General features: G+C 47.3%; 1 protein-coding gene across 1 annotated transcript; it reads right to left on the bottom strand.

Annotated features, from left to right (window-relative positions):
• On the bottom strand, positions 1-18,147 carry LOC144596374 (retinol dehydrogenase 7-like). Its single transcript, XM_078404631.1, has 6 exons — positions 18,053-18,147; positions 11,517-11,558; positions 9,535-9,865; positions 3,473-3,731; positions 1,197-1,360; positions 1-254 (listed from the first exon to the last, which is right to left on the bottom strand). Exons 1-6 carry the CDS (start codon positions 18,077-18,079, stop codon positions 1-3), a joined length of 1,077 nt encoding a protein of 358 aa, XP_078260757.1. The 5' UTR covers positions 18,080-18,147.
• Positions 18,148-18,454: the final 307 nt, after the last annotated feature.

Genomic DNA, 18,454 nt, shown 5'->3' with positions numbered 1-18,454 from the left:
TTATACATCCACTTGGTTTCCGGCTTTTCTTTTCATCGAGCTGCCAGCAGGTTTGGGAAGCAGCAGGTACAACAGGCAGTCAGCGACGAAGGATGGTGCGTAGGAGAGCGGGATCCAGAAGAGCTTGGCGTCCCAGCCTGCACTGTACCGCGAGCGAGGGTACTGAGCGGACAGGGCATGGTGCATGCAGCCTGTCACCTTGTCCAGGTCAGAGGAGCACAGGCAGAGCATGGAGAACCGCTGCACCCTGATGTCTGCAACACACAACAGACACGGTAAGAAAATAACTGCAGATGCCGGTACAAATCAAAGGTATTTATTCACAAAATGCTGGAGTAACTCAGCAGGTCAGGCAGCATCTCAGGAGAGAAGCAATGGGCGACGTTTCGGGTTGAGACCCTTCTTCAGTCTGATTGGCAGAATACCTGTAAATGTATTTATTCATTTAGACAATAGACAATAGGTGCAGGAGGAGGCCATTCAGCCCTTCGAGCCAGCACCACCATTCAATGTGATCATGGCTGATCATTCTCAATCAGTACCCTGTTCCTGCCTTCTCCCCCTGACTCCGCTATCAGTAAGGGCTCTATCTAGCTCTCTCTTGAATGCATTCAGAGAATTGGCCTCCACTGCCTTCTGAGGCAGAGAATTCCACAGATTCACAACTCTCTGACTGAAAAAGTTTTTCCTCATCTCCGTTCTAAATGGCCTACCCCTTATTCTTAAACTGTGGCCCCTGGTTCTGGACTCCCCCAACATTGGGAACATGTTTCCTGCCTCTAACGTGTCCAACCCCTTAATAATCTTATATGTTTCGATAAGATCCCCATTTATTTGTTCAGAGATACAGCGTGGAAACTGGCCCTTCGGCCCACCGAGTCCACGCCGACCATCGATCACCCATTCACACTAGTCCTATGCTATCCCACTTTCTCATCCACTCCCTACACACCAGGGGCAATTTACAGAGGGCCAATTAACCTGCAAACCCGCACGTCTTTGTGATGTGGGAGGAAACCAGAGCACCCAGAGAAAACCCACGGGGGTTGCAAGGAGAACGTGCAAACTGCACACAGACAGCACCCGAAGTCAGGATCAAACTCGGGTCTCTGGTTCTGTGAGGCAGCAGCTCTACCCGCTGCACCATGGTGCTGCCCCATATTAAGAGTAAATATTTTATCGATAAATATACTTACAATTATCAAAGAACTTTGCCCCGTAGTGTTCCTTGGTTTCAGGACTGAGTCGCTCCCACAGTTGCAGTAAGCCTCTCTCAATGATTTCTAAGTTAGTAGTCTCCGTTGTAAAGAAGCCAGGTTCGATAATGCTGACTTTGATTCCAAAGTGCTGCATGTCCCTCCTGAACAGACAAGCACACAGAATGTAAAGTACAAGATGGCTGGTAAGAGTAATGGCCCATTATGGTCAATCATTGCCCTGTGACCGGCCAAGCATCACAGCTTGTACTCGCTGGAATTTAGAAGATTGAGGGGGGATCTTATAGAAACTTACAAAATTCTTAAGGGGTTGGACAGGCTAGATGCAGGAAGATTGTTCCCGATGTTGGGGAAATCCAGAACAAGGGGGTCACAGTTTAAGGATAAGGGGGAAGTCTTTTAGGACCGAGATGAGAACGTTTTTTTTTCACACAGAGAGTGGTGAATCTGTGGAATTCTCTGCCACAGAAGGTAGTTGAGGCTAGTTCATTGGCTATATTTAAGAGGGAGTTAGATGTGGCCCTTGTGGATAAAGGGATTAGGGGGTATGGAGAGAAGGCAGGTACGGGATACTGAGTTGGATGATCAGCCATGATCATTTTGAATGGCGGTGCAGGCTCGAAGGGCCGAATGGCCCACTCCTGCACCTATTTTCTGTGTTTCATCCCTTGCGTCATTATTGTAGTCTGGCGCCAGTGAAATGTGGCATCCTTTCCAAAACCATTCAAGAAAGCCAACACTCATTAGGACATAAAAAGGACACTGAATGCTGGAGTAACACAGCGGGTCAGACCGCATCTCTAGAGAACATGGATAGCACGTGGGTAGCACAGTGGCACGGCGGTAGAGTTGCTGCCTCACGGTGCCAGATACCTGGGTTCGGAACCTGACCACGCGTGCTGTCTGTACAGAGTTTGTACTTTCTCCCCATGACCACATGGGTTTTGTCCGGGTGCTCCGGATTTCCTCCCACATCCCAAAGACGTACAGTTTTGTATGTTAACCGCACCTCTGGAAAATTGTTCCTGGTGTGTCGGATAGAACTAGGGAACAAGTGAACGATGGTCGGCATGGACCCGGTGGGCCGAAGGGCCTGTTTCCACACTGTATCTCTAAACTGAACTACAGGGGCCGTTTTGTGTCAGACCCTTCTTTGAAGACCCGCTGAGTTCCTCCAGCACTTTGTGAACCAGTCACATTAACAAATTCATTTAAAATGAACAGTCATTATATTTAAAATAAAGCCAATGTTTCAATTATATGTATACCACCGATCAGCCAAAACATTATGACCTGATGAGCCAAAACATTATGCCCACCTACCTAATATGCCGCTGGCCCTCCGTGCGCAGCCCCATACGCAGCAGGGTGCGATGCACTGTGTATTGTGACACATTCCTCCCGTGACCACCATTAAAGTTTTCTGTGACTTGTGCCACAGTCGACCTTCTGTCGGTTCGGACCAGACGGGATAGCCTTCGTTGCCCTCGCGCATCGATGAGCCTTGGGCACCCAACACCCTGTCTGTTGCCGGTTTGTGGTTTGTCCCTCCTCGGACCACTGTCGGTAGGTACTCACCACTGCTGACCGGGAGCACCCCACAAGCCTTGCCGTTTCAGAGATGCTCTGACCCAGTCGTCTGGCCATAACAATCTGGCCCTTGTCAAAGTCGCTCAGGTCTTTACTCCTGCCCATTTCTCCTGCATCCAACACATCAACCTCAAGAACTGACTGTTCACTTGCTGCCTAATATATCCCACCCCTTGACAGGAGCCATTGTAACAAGATAATCAATGTTATTCAAGTGTAAGAAAATAACTGCAGATGCTGGTACAAATCGAAGGTACTTATTCACAAAATGCTGGAGTAACTCAGCAGGCCAGGCAGCATCTCGGGAGAGAAGGAATGGGTTTTTATTCACAAAATGCTGGAGTAACTCAGCAGGTCAGGCAGCATCTCGGGAGCGGAATGGGTGACGTTTCGGGTCTAGACCCTTCTTCAGACTGATGTCAGGGGGGCGGGGGAGAGAAGGAATGGGTGACGTTTCGGGTCGAGACCCTTCTTCAGACTCAAGAAGAAGGGTCTCGACCCGATACGTCACCCATTCCTTCTTTCCTGAGATGCTGCCTGACCTGCTGAGTTACTCCAGCATTTTGTGAATCAATGTTATTCACTTTGCCTGTCAGTGGTCATAATGTTTTGGCTGATGGGAGTCTACATATGTTTATTGAGTGTGTAACGCGCTGGGTTCTGACCTGAGGCCGTCTGAGAAAGACTCCACTCCGCACTTGGACATGCAGTAGCCGCCTCCAGCAAATGAGATCCGCCCCATAACACTGGAAACATTGACAATCCTTCCCCTGGCCTTCTTCACCAGGGGCAGCAAGTGCAGTGTGACGTTGATAAGTCCAACCAGGTTCACCTCCAACACTTTGGTGAAGTCCTCCACCCTCAGCCATTCGGTGGGGGCGATGGGATTGGCTCTTCCTGCATTGTTGACCAAACCCCAGAGACCTGCAGGCACGCGGGTGACAGCGAACGCTGTTGGAGTTATTGTGTTTCATTGGCTCAACCATCCTGCCAACAACACCTCAGTCTGAAGAAGGGTCTCAATAGACAATAGACAATAGGTGCAGGAGGAGGCCATTCGGCCCTTCGAGCCAGCACTGCCATTCTATGTGATCATGGCTGATCATTCTCAATCAGTGCCCCGTTCCTGCCTTCTCCCCATACCCCCTGACTCCGCTATCCTTAAGAGCTCTATCTAGCTCTCTCTTGAATGCATTCAGAGAATTGGCCTCCACTGCCTTCAGAGGCAGAGAATTCCACAGATTCACAACTCTCTCACTGAAAAAGTTTTTCCTCATCTCCGTTCTAAATGGCCTACCCCTTATTCTTAAACTGTGGCCCCTTGTTCTGAACTCTCCCAACATTGGGAACATGTTTCCTGCCTCCAACGTGTCCAACCCCTTAATAATCTTATACGTTTCAATAAGATCCCCTCTCATCCTTCTAAATTCCAGTGTATACAAGCCTAGTCACTCCAGTCTTTCACATATGATAGTCTCGCCATTCCGGGAATTATCTCGACCCGAAACGTCACCCATTCCCTCTCTCCTAGATGCTGCCTGACCTGCTGAGTTACTCCAGCATTTTGTGATACCTTCAATTTGTACCAGCATCTGCAGTTACTTTCCTAAACAACTAGAGGGCGGTCAGTGTCAGTTCAGTTTATTGTCACGGGTACTGAGGTGGGTGTTGCTTGAGTTCAGCTTCAGTTTCAGTTGCAGTCTCAGTAACAGTTTATTGTCAGGTGTACCGAGGTACAATGAAAAGCTTTTAATGCGGGCTACCCAGTCAGCGGAAAGACAATACGTGTTGTTTACAATGGAGCCGTCCACAGTGCACAGATACATGGTAAAGAAATAATGTTTGGTGCAAGATAAAGTCCGATCAAAGATAGTCCAATGAATATTCCTTGACGTGTAATGTGTTCAGTAGAAAGCTAACAGGTGTGAAGTTTGGAATCTCAAAATTAATACAAGGGAGGATTACTTGTCCCTGTTGTTACAGTTATTTAAGGCATTGCCTCTGATTCTGTCCAGCGCTGCTTTGAATTCACTTGCCACTGCTGGAATGCACGGCTTCTATCTAACACTTTCCCTAGTTTTAATTCAACTCAACCCAGTTTCCTAAATTGCAAGTTCATGCCAGTAAACTTTGACTACAGAATGAAATGAAACATCCCACTGTTAGTTAAATTATGCTTCTGGGATGTTGGGCGGATGTTGGACAAACTTTACCCTACACCTTGCATGCTCATTGCTCTTCCTAGTGTTCATTCTTGGGGGGGGGGGGTACAAAAATGGTCCCCGGAATGATTGGGATCATTGATGAGCGTATGAAGGCACTGGGTCTGTACTTGCTGGAGTTTAGAAGGACGAGGGGGGACCTTATTAAAACTTACTGAATAGTGAAAGGCCTTGTATGGAATGAATGTGGAGAGGATGTTTCCACTAATGGAAGAGTCTATGACCGGAGGTCATAGCCTCAGGATAAAAGGATGTACCTTTAGAAAGAAGATGAAAAGCAATTTCTTTAGTCAGATGGTAGTAAATCTGTGGAATTGATTGCCACAAAAGGCTGTGGGGGCCAAGTCAATGGACATTTTTAAGGCGGAGATGGACAGATTCTTGATTAGTACGGGTATCAGGTGTAATGGGGTAAAGGCAGGAGAATGGGGTTGAGAGCTATGAGGTAGATTGTAGTTCAGCACTGCTCTCTGGTCGTTAATAGGATGGTTCAGTTGCCTGATAACAGCTGGGAAGAAACTGTCCCTGAATCTGGAGGTGTGCGTTTTCACACTTCTGTACCTTTTGCCCGATGGGAGAGGGGAGAAGAGGGAGTGGCCAGGGTGAGGCTGGTCCTTGATTATGCTGCTGGCCTTGCCGAGGCAGCGTGAGGTGTAAATGGGGTCAATGGAAGGGAGGTTGGTTTGTGCGATGGTCTGGGCTGCGTCCACAATCTGCTGCTACCATCTGACACCCGTACTAATCAAGAATATGTCTATCTCTGCCTTAAGAATATCCACTGACTTGGCCTCCACAGTCTTCTGTGGCGATGAATTCCATAGATTCACTGCCCTCTGACTAAAGAAATTCCTCCTCATCTCCTTCCTAAAGGAACGTCCTTTTATTCTGTGCCCTCTGGTCGCCGATTCTCCCACCAGTGGAAACAAACTCTCCACATCCACTCGATGTTATTCACTTCGCCTGTCAGTGGCCATAATGTTTTTGGCTGATCGGTGTCTATATATGTTTATTGAGTATGTAACGCGCTGGGTTCTTGCACTAAAGGTTATTCATGCCATTCCCTTTATCATGTATCTGTACACTGTGGATAGCTCAAATGTAATCATGTATTGTTGTCTTTCCGTTGACCGGTTAACAAATGCTTTTAACTGTACCTCGGTACACGTGACAATAAAGTAAACTCAACTGAAACTGAAGGCACAGGCCATTCCAGATCATAACGTTGGCAGCATTGATGAACAAAACTTATTCTTATTACCCTGCTCCTGTGGTGTCCTTTACTATGCTAACGGCTGCATATACGTCCATTTAATTTAGTTTACTTTAGAGATACGACGCAGAAACAGGCCCTTCAGCCCACCGAGTCTGTGCCAACCAGCGATCCCCGCACACTAGCACTATCCTACACACACTGGGGATGATTTACAATTTTTACCAAGGCCAATTAATCCCCAAACCTGCACGTCTTTGGAATGTGGGAAGAAACCGGAGCACCCGGAGAAAACCCACCCAGTCACGGGGAGAACGTACAAACTCCGTACAGGCAGAATCCGAGGCCAGGATTGAACCCGGGTCTCTGGCGCTGTAAGGCAGCAACTCTACCGCTGCGCCACCGTGCCGCCCTTCTATTGTATAGAGGCCAGGTTTGCAGTATGCACTCACAGATCACCTTATTTGGTTTATTCACAAAATGCTGGAGTAACTCAGCAGGTCAGGCAGCATCTCGGGAGAGAAGGAATGGGTGACGTTTCGGGTCGAGACCCTTCTTCAGACTGATGTCAGGGGGGCGGGACAAAGGAAGGATATAGGTGGAAACAGGAAGATAGAGGGAGATCTGGGAAGGAGGAGGGGAAGAGAGGGACAGAGGAACTATCTGAAGTTGGAGAAGTCGATGTTCATACCACCGGGCTGCAAACTGCCCAGGCGAAATATGAGGTGCTGTTCCTCCAATTTGCGGTGGGCCTCACTATGGCACTGGAGGAGGCCCATGACAGAAAGGTCAGACTGGGAATGGGAGGGTGAGTTAAAGTGCTCGGCCACCGGGAGATCAGTTTTGTTAATGCGGACCGAGCGCAGGTGTTCAGCGAAGCGATCGCCGAGCCTGCGCTGGGTTTCGCCAATGTTAACTAAGGACTGCGATGCCTCAAGAAACTCACACCCATCTTCACAATGTAAGGACTGGGTCCTCACAGCTCGCCTTGCCCGTTGAGTCTCACCTGGACATTATTAGTTCATAAGTCAGAGGAGCAGAATTGGGCCATTCAGCCCATCGAATCGACTCCACCATTCAATCATGGCTGCTCTATCTTTCCCTCTCAACCCCATTCTCCTGCCTTCTCTCCATTACAATAGACAATAGACAACAGATAATAGACAATATGTGCAGGAGTAGGCCATTCGGCCCTTCGAGCCAGCACCGCCATTCACCGTGATCATGGCTGATCATCCACAAACAGTACCCCGTTCCTGCCTTCTCCCCATACCCCCTGACTCCGCTATCATTAAGACCTCTATCTAACTCTCTCTTGAATGCATCCAGTGAATTGGCCTCCACTGCCTTCTGAGGCAGAGAGTTCCACAGATTCACAACTCTCTGAGTGAAAAAGGTTTTTCCTCATTTCCGTTCTAAATGGCCTACCCCTTATTCTTAAACTGTGGCCCCTGGTTCGGGGCTCCCCCAACATCGGGAACATGTTTCCTGCCTCTAGCGTGTCCAATCCCTTAATAATCTTGTACGTTTCTTTGTCACCCTTGATGATCAAGAATCTGGCGATCTCCGCCTACAAAATACCCAATTACTTGGCTTCCGCAACTGTCTGTGGCAATGAATTCCACAGCTTCACTACCCTCTGAATAAAGAAATTCCTCCTATCGCTTTTCTAAATGTACATCTTTTTATTCTGAGGCTGTGCCCTCTGGTCCTAGACTCTCCCACTAGTGGAAACGTCCTCTCCACATTCACACTATACAGGCGATAGGAGCAGAATTAGGCCATTCAGCCCATCAAGTCTGCTCCACCATTCAATCATGGCCAATCCATCTTCCCTTCTCAGCCCCATTCTCCTGGCTTCTCCCCATAACCCCTGACACCTGTACTAATCAAGAATATATCTATCTCTGCCTTAAAAATATCCATTGACTTGGCCTCCACAGCCTTCTGTGGCAATGAATTCCACAGATTCACTGCCCTCTGACTAAAGAAATTCCTCCTCATCTCCTTCCCAAAGGAAGAACACTTTCACTGTTCGATGTCTCAATGAGGTCTCCCCTCACCCTTTTCAACTCCAGCGAGTACAGGCCCAGTGCCGTCAAATGCTCATCATATGTTAACCCAAACATACCTGGGATCATTCTCATAAACCTTCTCTGGGCCCTCTCCAATCCCAGTGTATCCTTCCTCAGATGTTCCTGACCTCCCATCCACCTCATTGGAGACCGTCAGACTATCTTTAACTGGACTTAACTGGACTTTACCTTGCAATAAATGTTGTTCCCTTTATCCTGTATCTGTAACACTGTGGACAACTTGATTGTAATCATGTGCAGTCTTTCCACTGACTAGATACCAGGCAACAAAGAAGCTTTACACTGTACCTCGCTACGTGTGACAACAACTTAAACTAGCTGAATATAAGAAAATAACTGCAGATGCTGGTACAAATCGATTTATTCACAAAATGCTGGAGTAACTCAGCAGGTCAGGCAGCATCTCGGGAGAGAAGGAATGGGTGACGTTTCGGGTCGAGACCCTTCTTCAGACTGATGTCAGGGGGGCGGGACAAAGGAAGGATATAGGTGGAGACAGGAAGATAGAGGGAGATCTGGGAAGGAGGAGGGGAAGGGAGGGACAGAGGAACTATCTAAAGTTGGAGAAGTCGATGTTCATACCACTGGGCTGCAAGCTGCCCAGGCGAAATATGAGGTGCTGTTCCTCCAATTTGCGGTGGGCCTCACTATGGCACTGGAGGAGGCCCATGACAGAAAGGTCAGACTGGGAATGGGAGGGGGAGTTGAAGTGCTCGGCCACCGGGAGATCAGTTTGGTTAATGCGGACCGAGCGCAGGTGTTCAGCAATATCGATCGCCGAGCCTGCGCTTGGTTTCGCCGATGTAAATAAGTTGACATCTGGAGCAGCGGATGCAATAGATGAGGTTGGAGGAGGTGCAGGTGAACCTTTGTTGAATTAAACTAGCTGAATGTGTGGGAGGAACTGCAGATGCTGGTTTAAACCAAAGATGGACACAAAATGCTGGAGTAACTCAGCGGGAGAGGCAGCATCTCTGGAGAGAAGGAATGGGTGAAGAAGGGTCTTGACCCAAAACGTCACCCATTCCTTCTCTCCAGAGATGCTGCCTGTCCCATCAAACGAACTGAGGTTATGTCTGTCGAAGGATAGGAAAGTGTAAATGTTAAGGGTGGAGAACAAGGGCACGTTGATCTTTCCTTTACCTTGGTCTCCCTTTCCCTTACCTTGGTCTCCAATCTCTGACTGTGCTTTCCCTTACCTTGGTCTCCAACCTCTGACTGTACGAAGTCCACGGCCCTTTGAATGTGGTCGGGGTCGGTGACGTCCAGCTGCACCGTCCTCACGCGAGGCGAGCAGTCGTTCCGAAGCCCTTCCGCGCCCTGCGCTGTCAGGCAGGCAGCGATCACCTGGAACCCTCGCTTGTCCAGTTGCTTCGCCAAAAGGTTCCCAAACCCGGTGTCACACCCGGTCACAAGGACGTATTTCCCCTGGACGTTTCCCAGGCGCAGGTTGTCTCGAATTAACCAGCAGAGGGAGGCGAGGACGGAGATTGCCAGAAGCAAGGTCGGAGCTGGAGCCATTTGGAACAGCTGAGGGAAGCACAAGAACAGGTTGCAGGCACCCTCAACCCTGGACTGTCACTTGCACACGTGTGCGGATCGAGTGGATGTGGAGAGGTTGTTTCCACTGGTGGAGAGTCGATGACCAGAGGGCACAGAATAAAAGGACCTTCCTTTAGGAAGGAGATGAGGAGGAATTGCTTTAGTCAGAGGGCAGTGAATCTGTGGAATTCATTGCCACAGAAGAATGTGGAGGACAAGTCAGTGGATATTTTTAAGGCAGAGATAGATATATTCTTGATTAGTACGGGTGTCAGGGGTTATGGGGAGAAGGCAGGAGAATGGGGCTGAGAGGGGAAGATGGATCGGCCATGATTGAATGGTGGAGTAGACTTGGGCTGAATGGCCTAATTCTGCTCCTATCACTTGCCAACTTTACAGGGAATACATTCTTGGACTTTGTACTTTATCGTTACAAGAAACATCATCCAGTCTGTTTTATGTTTTACTAAATAATACAAAGCGAGCGAGAAAGGGGGGAAGGGTAGAAGGGAGAATGAGGGGGAAGGAGAAAGGGAAAGGAAGGAGAGAAAGAAAGCGAGAGAAGGAGCGAAGGAAAGGGGGAGAGAGGGATGGAAAGGGAGAATGAGAGAGAAAGAGAAATGGAAGAGAGAAAGAAAGAGAATGAAGGGGAGAGAAGGGAGAAGATGTGGGAGTGGAGAGAGAGAGAAAGAAAGTGAAAGGGGGAGAGAAGGGGACGAGGGAAGGAAAGATTGCAGAAGGGGAGAGAGAGAAAGGGGGAAGAGAGGGATAGAAAGCACAGACAATGTGGGCCGAAGGGCCTGTTCCTGTGCTGCCCTATGTTCTATGTTCATCTTTATTTGTGATCGTTGCTCTCTGTGGCTGCATTATTGTCTGGCCAAGTGGCTTATTAGCGGTTTCATTGTAATGTTGTGGTCCACACAGAGCTGCCACAGACAATAGACAATAGATAGACAATAGACAATAGGTGCAGGAGTAGGCCATTCGGCTCTTCGAGCCAGCACCACCATTCAATGTGATCATGGCTGATCATTCTCAATCAGTACCCCGTTCCCGCCTTCTCCCCATAACCCCCTGACTCCGCTATCTTTAAGAGCTCTATCTAGCTCTCTCTTGAATGTATTCAGAGAATTGGCCTCCACTGCCTTCTGAGGCAGAGAATTCCACAGATTTACAACTCTCTGACTGAAAAAGTTTTTCCTCATCTCCGTTCTAAATGGCCTACCCCTTATTCTTAAACTGTGGCCCCTTGTTCTGGACTCCCCCAACATTGGGAACATGTTTCCTGCCTCTAACGTGTCCAACCCCTTAATAATCTTATACGTTTCGATAAGATCCCCTCTCATCCTTCTAAATTCCAATGTATACAAGCCCAGTCGCTCCAGTCTTTCAACATACGACAGTCCCGCCATTCCGGGAATTAACCTAGTAAACCTACGCTGCACGCCCTCAATAGCAAGAATATCCTTCAACGTGATCAAAACCCGCCGTTGCAGTTTTAATAATAATAATAATAATGCATTACATTTATATAGCATTTATATAAACATTGAATTCTGAATAACATTCCATGCACTCACGTGAATTTGTCTCGCTCGCTGGGTAGAGAGATAAATAATCGGCACATTAACAAACTAACCTGAAGGACAGATTCAAAAACATCTTCCACTTTGGTCGAGGCCTGGCAATAAAATGAGATGGCATTAAGTTGCATCTTTACTGCAGAAGGGTCAGTCAAAATCCTTTTCAAATATACAGGACTGCATTACAGCCCCTGCAAGATAGTCTATCCAGCACTTCATTCCATTAACCTGAAAATACGGTCATTCTTTTGAATTTTCTATCAATTTAAGTGATTTTTCTTTTTTTTTAATTGAATTTTCTATCAATTTAAGTGATTTTTCTTTTTTTTTTGTAAAACAAAAAGAAAAATCACTTAAATTTTTAGAAAATTCAAAAGAATGACTGTATTTTCAAGTTATTCTTTTTTTTTAATTGAATTTTCTAAAAATTTACGTGATCTTTCTTTTTTTTTATAAAAAAAAAAGAAAAATCACTTAAATTGATAGAAAATTCAATTAAAAAAAAAGAATAACTTGAAAATACAGTCATTCTTTTGAATTTTCTAAAAATTTAAGTGATTTTTCTTTTTGTTTTACAAAAAAAAAAGAAAAATCACTTAAATTGATAGAAAATTCAATTAAAAAAAAAGAAAAATCACGTAAATTTTTAGAAAATTCAAAAGAATTACTGTATTTTCAAGTTATTCTTTTTTTTTAAATTGAATTTTCTATCAATTTAAGTGAGCAAAATCACTTAAATCACTTAAATTGATAGAAAATTCAAAAGAATGACTGTATTTTCAGGTTAATTAATTTTCTATCAATTTAATCACTTTTGAATTTTCTATCAATTTAAGTGATTTTTCTATCTTAAAATAAATTAGTTATGATGCCCATTCTAAAGGGATGGTGTGAATAATTATAGAAATGCGTTGGTGAATACGTTGGTTGTTGAACGATGTTTAGTTTTGGTCAGTAGGATAGACACAAAGTGCTGGAGTAACTCAGCGGGTCAGGCAGCATCTCTGGAGCGAAGGAATGGGTGACGTTTCGGGTCGAGATTCTTCTTCAGACTTGGTTACCATGTTATAGGAAAGATGTTGTCAAGCTGGGAAGAGCGCAGAGAAGATTTACGAGGATGTTGCCAGGACTTGAGGGCCTGGGCTATAGGGAGAGGTTGAACAGGCTAGGATTCTATTCCCTGGAGCGCAGGAGTGATCTTATCGAGGTGTATAAAATCATGAGGGGAATGAATGCACATCATCAACTTTAGAAGGTCACAGAATGCGGAATATGCTCCAGTCCTCATCAATGGGGACGGAGTGGTGAGAGTGTCCAGCTTCAGGTTTCTGGGCACACACATTTCAGAGGGCCTCACATGGTCCACCAACACTGTTGCTCTTGTCGAAAAGGCACAGCAACGGCTGTTCTTCCTGAGAACGCTAAAAAAGGTCGGTCTGCCCCAACAGCTACTGATGACCTTCTACCGCTGCACCACAGAGAGCATGCTGACATACGGCATCCATGTGGTATCTCAGCTGCACACCAGCCGACAGGAGAGCTCTACAGCGGGTCGTCTGCAGAGTGCAGAGGATCATTGGGATACAGCTGCCAGCCCTGGAGGACATCTACAACGCACGCTGCCTCAGGAAAGCCACCAGCATCTACAAGGACCCCACACACCCATGCCATCGTCTGCTTGAACTACTCCCATCCGGCAGACGATACAAGGCCTTCTACGCCCGCACCTCCAGACTAAGAAACAGCTTTATCCCTAGAGCAATAGCTGCTCTGAATCAGTCCTGCTGAGAGCCCACCATGGTCTGTCTCGGCCCCCAGGGTCAGCTGGCATGACTGACCCCTGCATAAACCCATTTGCACTTTACCTCGTTCCCCTTTCCTCCCCCCCCCCCCCCCCCCTTTGCTGTCTCTGTTTATGCTGTGATTTATTTATTTACTTTATAGCATAGATATGGAAGTGGCATTCTTAATCTCGTTGTACTTGTACAATGACAATAAAGATATTGTATTGTATTGTAAGAAAATAACTGCAGATGCTGGTACAAATCGAAGGTATTTATTTCACAAAATGCTGGAGTAACTCAGCAGATCAGGCAGCATCTCAGGAGAGAAGGAATGGGTGACGTTTCGGGTCGAGACCCTTCTTCAGTCTGAAGAAGGGTCTCGACCCGAAACGTCACCCATTCCTTCTCTCCTGAGATGCTGCCTGACCTGCTGAGTTACTCCAGCATTTTGTGAATAAATACATTGTATTGTATTGTATTGTATTGTATTGTATTTTACCCAGAGTAGGGGAATCAACAACTAGAGGACAGAGGTTTAAGGTGAGAGGGGAAAGATTTAACAGGAACCTGAGGCCAATCTTTTCACACAGAGGGTGGTGGGTATATGGAACAAGCTGCCGGAGGAGGTAGTTGAGGCAGGCACTATAACAACATTGAAAAGACATTTGAACAGGCACATGGATAGGAGAGGCTTTGAGGGATATGGGCCAAACATGGGCAGGTGGGACGAGCTTGCATGGGGCAACTTGGTTGGCATGGACGAGTTTGGCCGAAGGGCCTGTTTCCATGCTGTGTGACTGTATGACTCGATGCTTCAAGCCTGGCACGAGGGAGCTGAGATCCCCCCGATGTGGGAGGTTGATCGCCCCGGCTCGAGGGCCAACCGCCGGCTACGGGAGCCAAGATCGTCCGGTCAACGGAAGGCTCGAGGCCCCCGACCGCGGGAGAACAGAGAAGGGAAGCAGATTGAACTTTGTTTTTGCCTTCCATCACAGTGAGGAATGTGGAGGAGTCACTGTGGTGGATGTTCATGTTAAAATGTATTGTGTGTGTCCTGGTGCTTTTTATTGGTATGACTGTACGGCAAATGAAATTCACCGTATGTTGCAAAACATACTTGGCTAATAAAGTATGATTATGATTATGATTATGAAGGCTCTACATACACTGTGTGATCACACGGGTAATATTTGTAAGTAAAACATTCAGACAAATGTTTGCTCTGGCTTTACTGAAGTTAACCCGGTGATTGCTGTACACAACACATTTTTCTGAGTGTATAGAAAGGAACCGCAGATGCTGGTTTATGTCGAAGGCAGACATGGATAGGTGACGTTTCACAGAGTGCTGGAGTAACTCAGCGGGTCAGGCAGCATCTCTGGAGAACATGGATAGGTGACGTTTCACAGAGTGCTGGAGTAACTCAGCGGGTCAGGCAGCATCTCTGGAGAACATGGACAGGTGACGTTTCACAGAGTGCTGGAGTAACTCAGCGGGTCAGATTGATTAGTAGGACTAGATGTTACAATCCCTAAGGTTTGCACTACAATTGACTGGTGTTGTTCTTGGGGGTGACCACTAGGTGATGTTGCTACCATTCAGACACATCATCAGTTGTGTACCTGGGTGTGTGTTTTATGGTTAGCCTCTAGATGGTCACGTGGCAGCCCAGACAGTCTTCTTTTCAGCCACAGCCAGTGACTGCTCCGTTCGGCGGCATTTGCAAGTTCTTTGATTGCCCTCCTTTGGGCCTGCCCTCTGACTCCAACTTCCCTCAGGAGCCTTGCAGTGGAACTGGCTACAAAGCCCCTGCACCCCACCTCCACTGGACGCACCCTTACACTCCAACCTCGCTCCTCCGCCTCTACTGCAAGATTGGAATATCTCAGCCTTTTCCTTTCAAATGCTTCGTCCACAGCCTCCTCCCAGGGCACCGTCAGCTCAATGATGTAAACACGCCGACAGGAGTTGGACCAGAGGACCAGGTCTGGTCGCAGGTTGGTAGCTGCGATTTCAACTGGGAAGGAAAGCCTCTGGCCTAGGTCAACCCGCATTTCCCAGTCTCTGGCTGTGCTCAGTGGGCATGAGTTGAGAGGCGAGGTGGTGGTCTTCCGTTTCTCTCCTTCCCGGATGAAGGATGGGATTTGCGGGAATGGTAGCTGGGCATTGATAGGCATGGCGTTGGTGGTAACTCTCTGGTGGTAACTCTTAAAATTAGAGAATAAAGATCAGAAAAATGCATGCAGGCACAAAATGCTGGAGTAGCTCAGCAGGTCAGGCAGCATCTCTGGAGAACATGGATAGGTGACGTTTCACAGAGTGCCGGAGTAACTCAGCGGGTCAGGCAGCATCTCTGGAGAGAAGGAACGGGTGGTGTTTCGAGTCGAGACCCTTCTTCAGACCTGAAGGTCTCCTATTCTTTTTCTCCAGAGATGCTGTCCAACTCGCTGAGATAATCCTGCTTTTTATGTCTATCTTTAGTGATGCGTACTGTTGCCCAGTAAAAACAAGGAACTGCAGATACTGCTCTACAAATGAAAACACTAAGTGCTGGAGTAACTCAGCGGGTCAGGCAGCATCTCTGGAGAACATGGATAGGTGACGTTTCACAGAGTGCTGGAGTAACTCAGCGGGTCAGGCAGCATCTCTGGAGAACATGGATGGGTGATGGTTTGGGTCGGCTGTGTCTGAGGAAGGGTCCCGACCCGAAACATCACCGTTTCTTTTTCTCCAGAGATGCTGCCTGACCTGCTGGGCTACTCCAGCATTTTGTGCCTGCATGCATTTTTCTGATCTTTATTCTCTAATTTTAAGAGGGATTTATATTTTAAACAGCATTTCCAATTACACAATTAGCCAAGTTATATATTTTCTTGGAATCTGCTTTAGTTTAGTTTAGTTTAGAGATACAGTGTGGAAACAGGCCCTTCGGCCCACTGAGTCCACACCGACCAATGATCCCTGCACACTAACACTATCCTACACACACTAGGGACAATTGACATTTATACCAAGCCAATTAGCCTACAAACTTGTATACCAAGGGAGTGTGGGAGGAAATTGAAGATCTTGGAGAAAAACCCAGGCAGGTCACGGGGAGAACAGACAGCACCCATAGTCGGGATCGAACCCAGCAACTCTACCGCTGAATCACCGTGCTGCCCTGGAATTCTGGGAATATAATTTGACGTCGCCTTCGTTGTTTAACTGATCACCCGTAGGGACAACGACTCGAACATCGAAGAGTGCCGCCTGTGCGTATCTTATCGAAACGTATTAAATTATTAAGGGGTTGGACACGTTAGAGGCAGGAAACATGTTCCCAATGTTGGGGGAGTCCAGAACCAGGGGCCACAGTTTAAGAATAAGGGGTAGGCCATTCAGAACTGAGATGAGGAAAAACTTATTTAGTCAGAGAGTTGTGAATTTGTGGAATTCTCTGCCTCAGAAGGCAGTGGAGGCCAATTCTCCGAATACATTCAAGAGAGAGCTAGATAGAGCTCTTAAGGATAGCGGAGTGAGGGGGTATGGGGAGAAGGCAGGAACGGGGTACTGATTGAGAATGATCAGCCATGATCACATTGAATGGCGGTGCTGGCTCGAAGGGCCGAATGGCCTCCTCCTGCACCTATTTTCTATTGTCTATTGTCAGAGACGTTTGCTGATATTTTCACACCTGCCTTAAGCTGCAGAAATCTCACAACCTTTAAGCTGCTTGTTCCAGGCCATCTTATTCTTAAGAGATCACAGCCGGTTGCTAAGTAGGTCTTCATATTATCAAGTAAACAAGAGAGGTATTTAATAATATTTTCCTATACAGTATTACAGAAATATTCCCTTATTTCCTGTCTGCCATTCAGTTCTCAGATGAACTCGTTTCTATATTTCCTGCAACATTTTTTTGTTTTTTTGTTTTTAGAGATAAGGACAGAAACAGGCCCTTCGGCCCACCGAGTCCACGCCACCTGTTGTCCCACTTTCCCACCCACTCCCTGCACACGAGGGGCAATTTACAGAGGGCAGATTAACCCACGAAACCTGCGCGCGTTTGGAATGTGAGAGGAAACCGGAGCGCCCGGAGGAAACCCACGCGGTCACGGAGAGAACATGCAGATTCTGCACAGGCGGCACTTAAGTTCAGGATGGAACTCGGGTCTCTGGCGCTGTGAGGCAGCAGCTCTACCCGCTGCTCCACCGTGCCAACCTGTAGTGAAACACTACGTCAGTACTTTCACATTGAAAGTGTGCACGATTGTTTTGAACAAATACCAGTTTGTTTTCACATACTGCCTCTCAAGAACCGAATGTCTTATTTGGGAAATTTACAGAATACGCCAGTGAGTATTCTATCCAGAAAGATACAAAGGCAAAACAGCACCACTATCCAAGAAAGGCACAAAGTGCTGGAGTAACTCGGCGGGTCAGGCAGCATCTCTGGCGGACATGAGGAAGGAAGACTGAAAAAGGGTCCAGACCCGAAACGTCACCTATCCATGTTCTCCAGAGATGCTGCCTGACCCGCTGAGTTACTCCAGCACTCTGTGAAACGTCACCTATCCATGTTCTCCAGAGATGCTGCCTGACCCGCTGAGTTACTCCAGCACTCTGTGAAACGTCACCTATCCATGTTCTCCAGAGATGCTGCCTGACCCGCTGAGTTACTCCAGCACTCTGTGAAACGTCACCTATCCATGTTCTCCAGAGATGCTGTCTGACCCGCTGAGTTACTCCAGCACTCTGTGTCTATCTTTGGTACAAACCAGCATCTGCAAGCCCGACTGTTTGGTAGTTTGGCAACTGTGACTTACATTGATTTGAGGAAAGGTTTCTTCCATTGTACCAAGATGAGTGGGTAGTGGAGTGGTGCCTGTTACAGGTGCCCGGAGCTGTGCTTGTTGGATGCAGTGCAGTCCGCGGTGTAAAAATACCTCCGCTTTTCAACAGGATCATCGCCACTGAGCTCCTTATGTGAGGTGCATGCTCAGAAATCCCCCTCGCGTCACACGTACATTAAGTAAGCTGATATTTCAATAGACAATAGACAATAGGTGCAGGAGTAGGCCATTCAGCCCTTCGAGCCAGCACCGCCATTCAATGCGATCATGGCTGATCACTCTCAATCAGTACCCCGTTCCTGCCTTCTCCCCATACCCCCTCACTCCGCTATCCTTAAGAGCTCTATCCAGCTCTCTCTTGAAAGCATCCAACGA

The sequence above is a fragment of the Rhinoraja longicauda genome, chromosome 8 (assembly GCF_053455715.1).
Source record: "Rhinoraja longicauda isolate Sanriku21f chromosome 8, sRhiLon1.1, whole genome shotgun sequence".
NCBI classification, from domain to species: Eukaryota; Metazoa; Chordata; class Chondrichthyes; order Rajiformes; family Arhynchobatidae; genus Rhinoraja; species Rhinoraja longicauda.
Note: the sequence above shows the minus strand (reverse complement) of the source record. Positions and strands in the feature narration are given on the sequence as shown.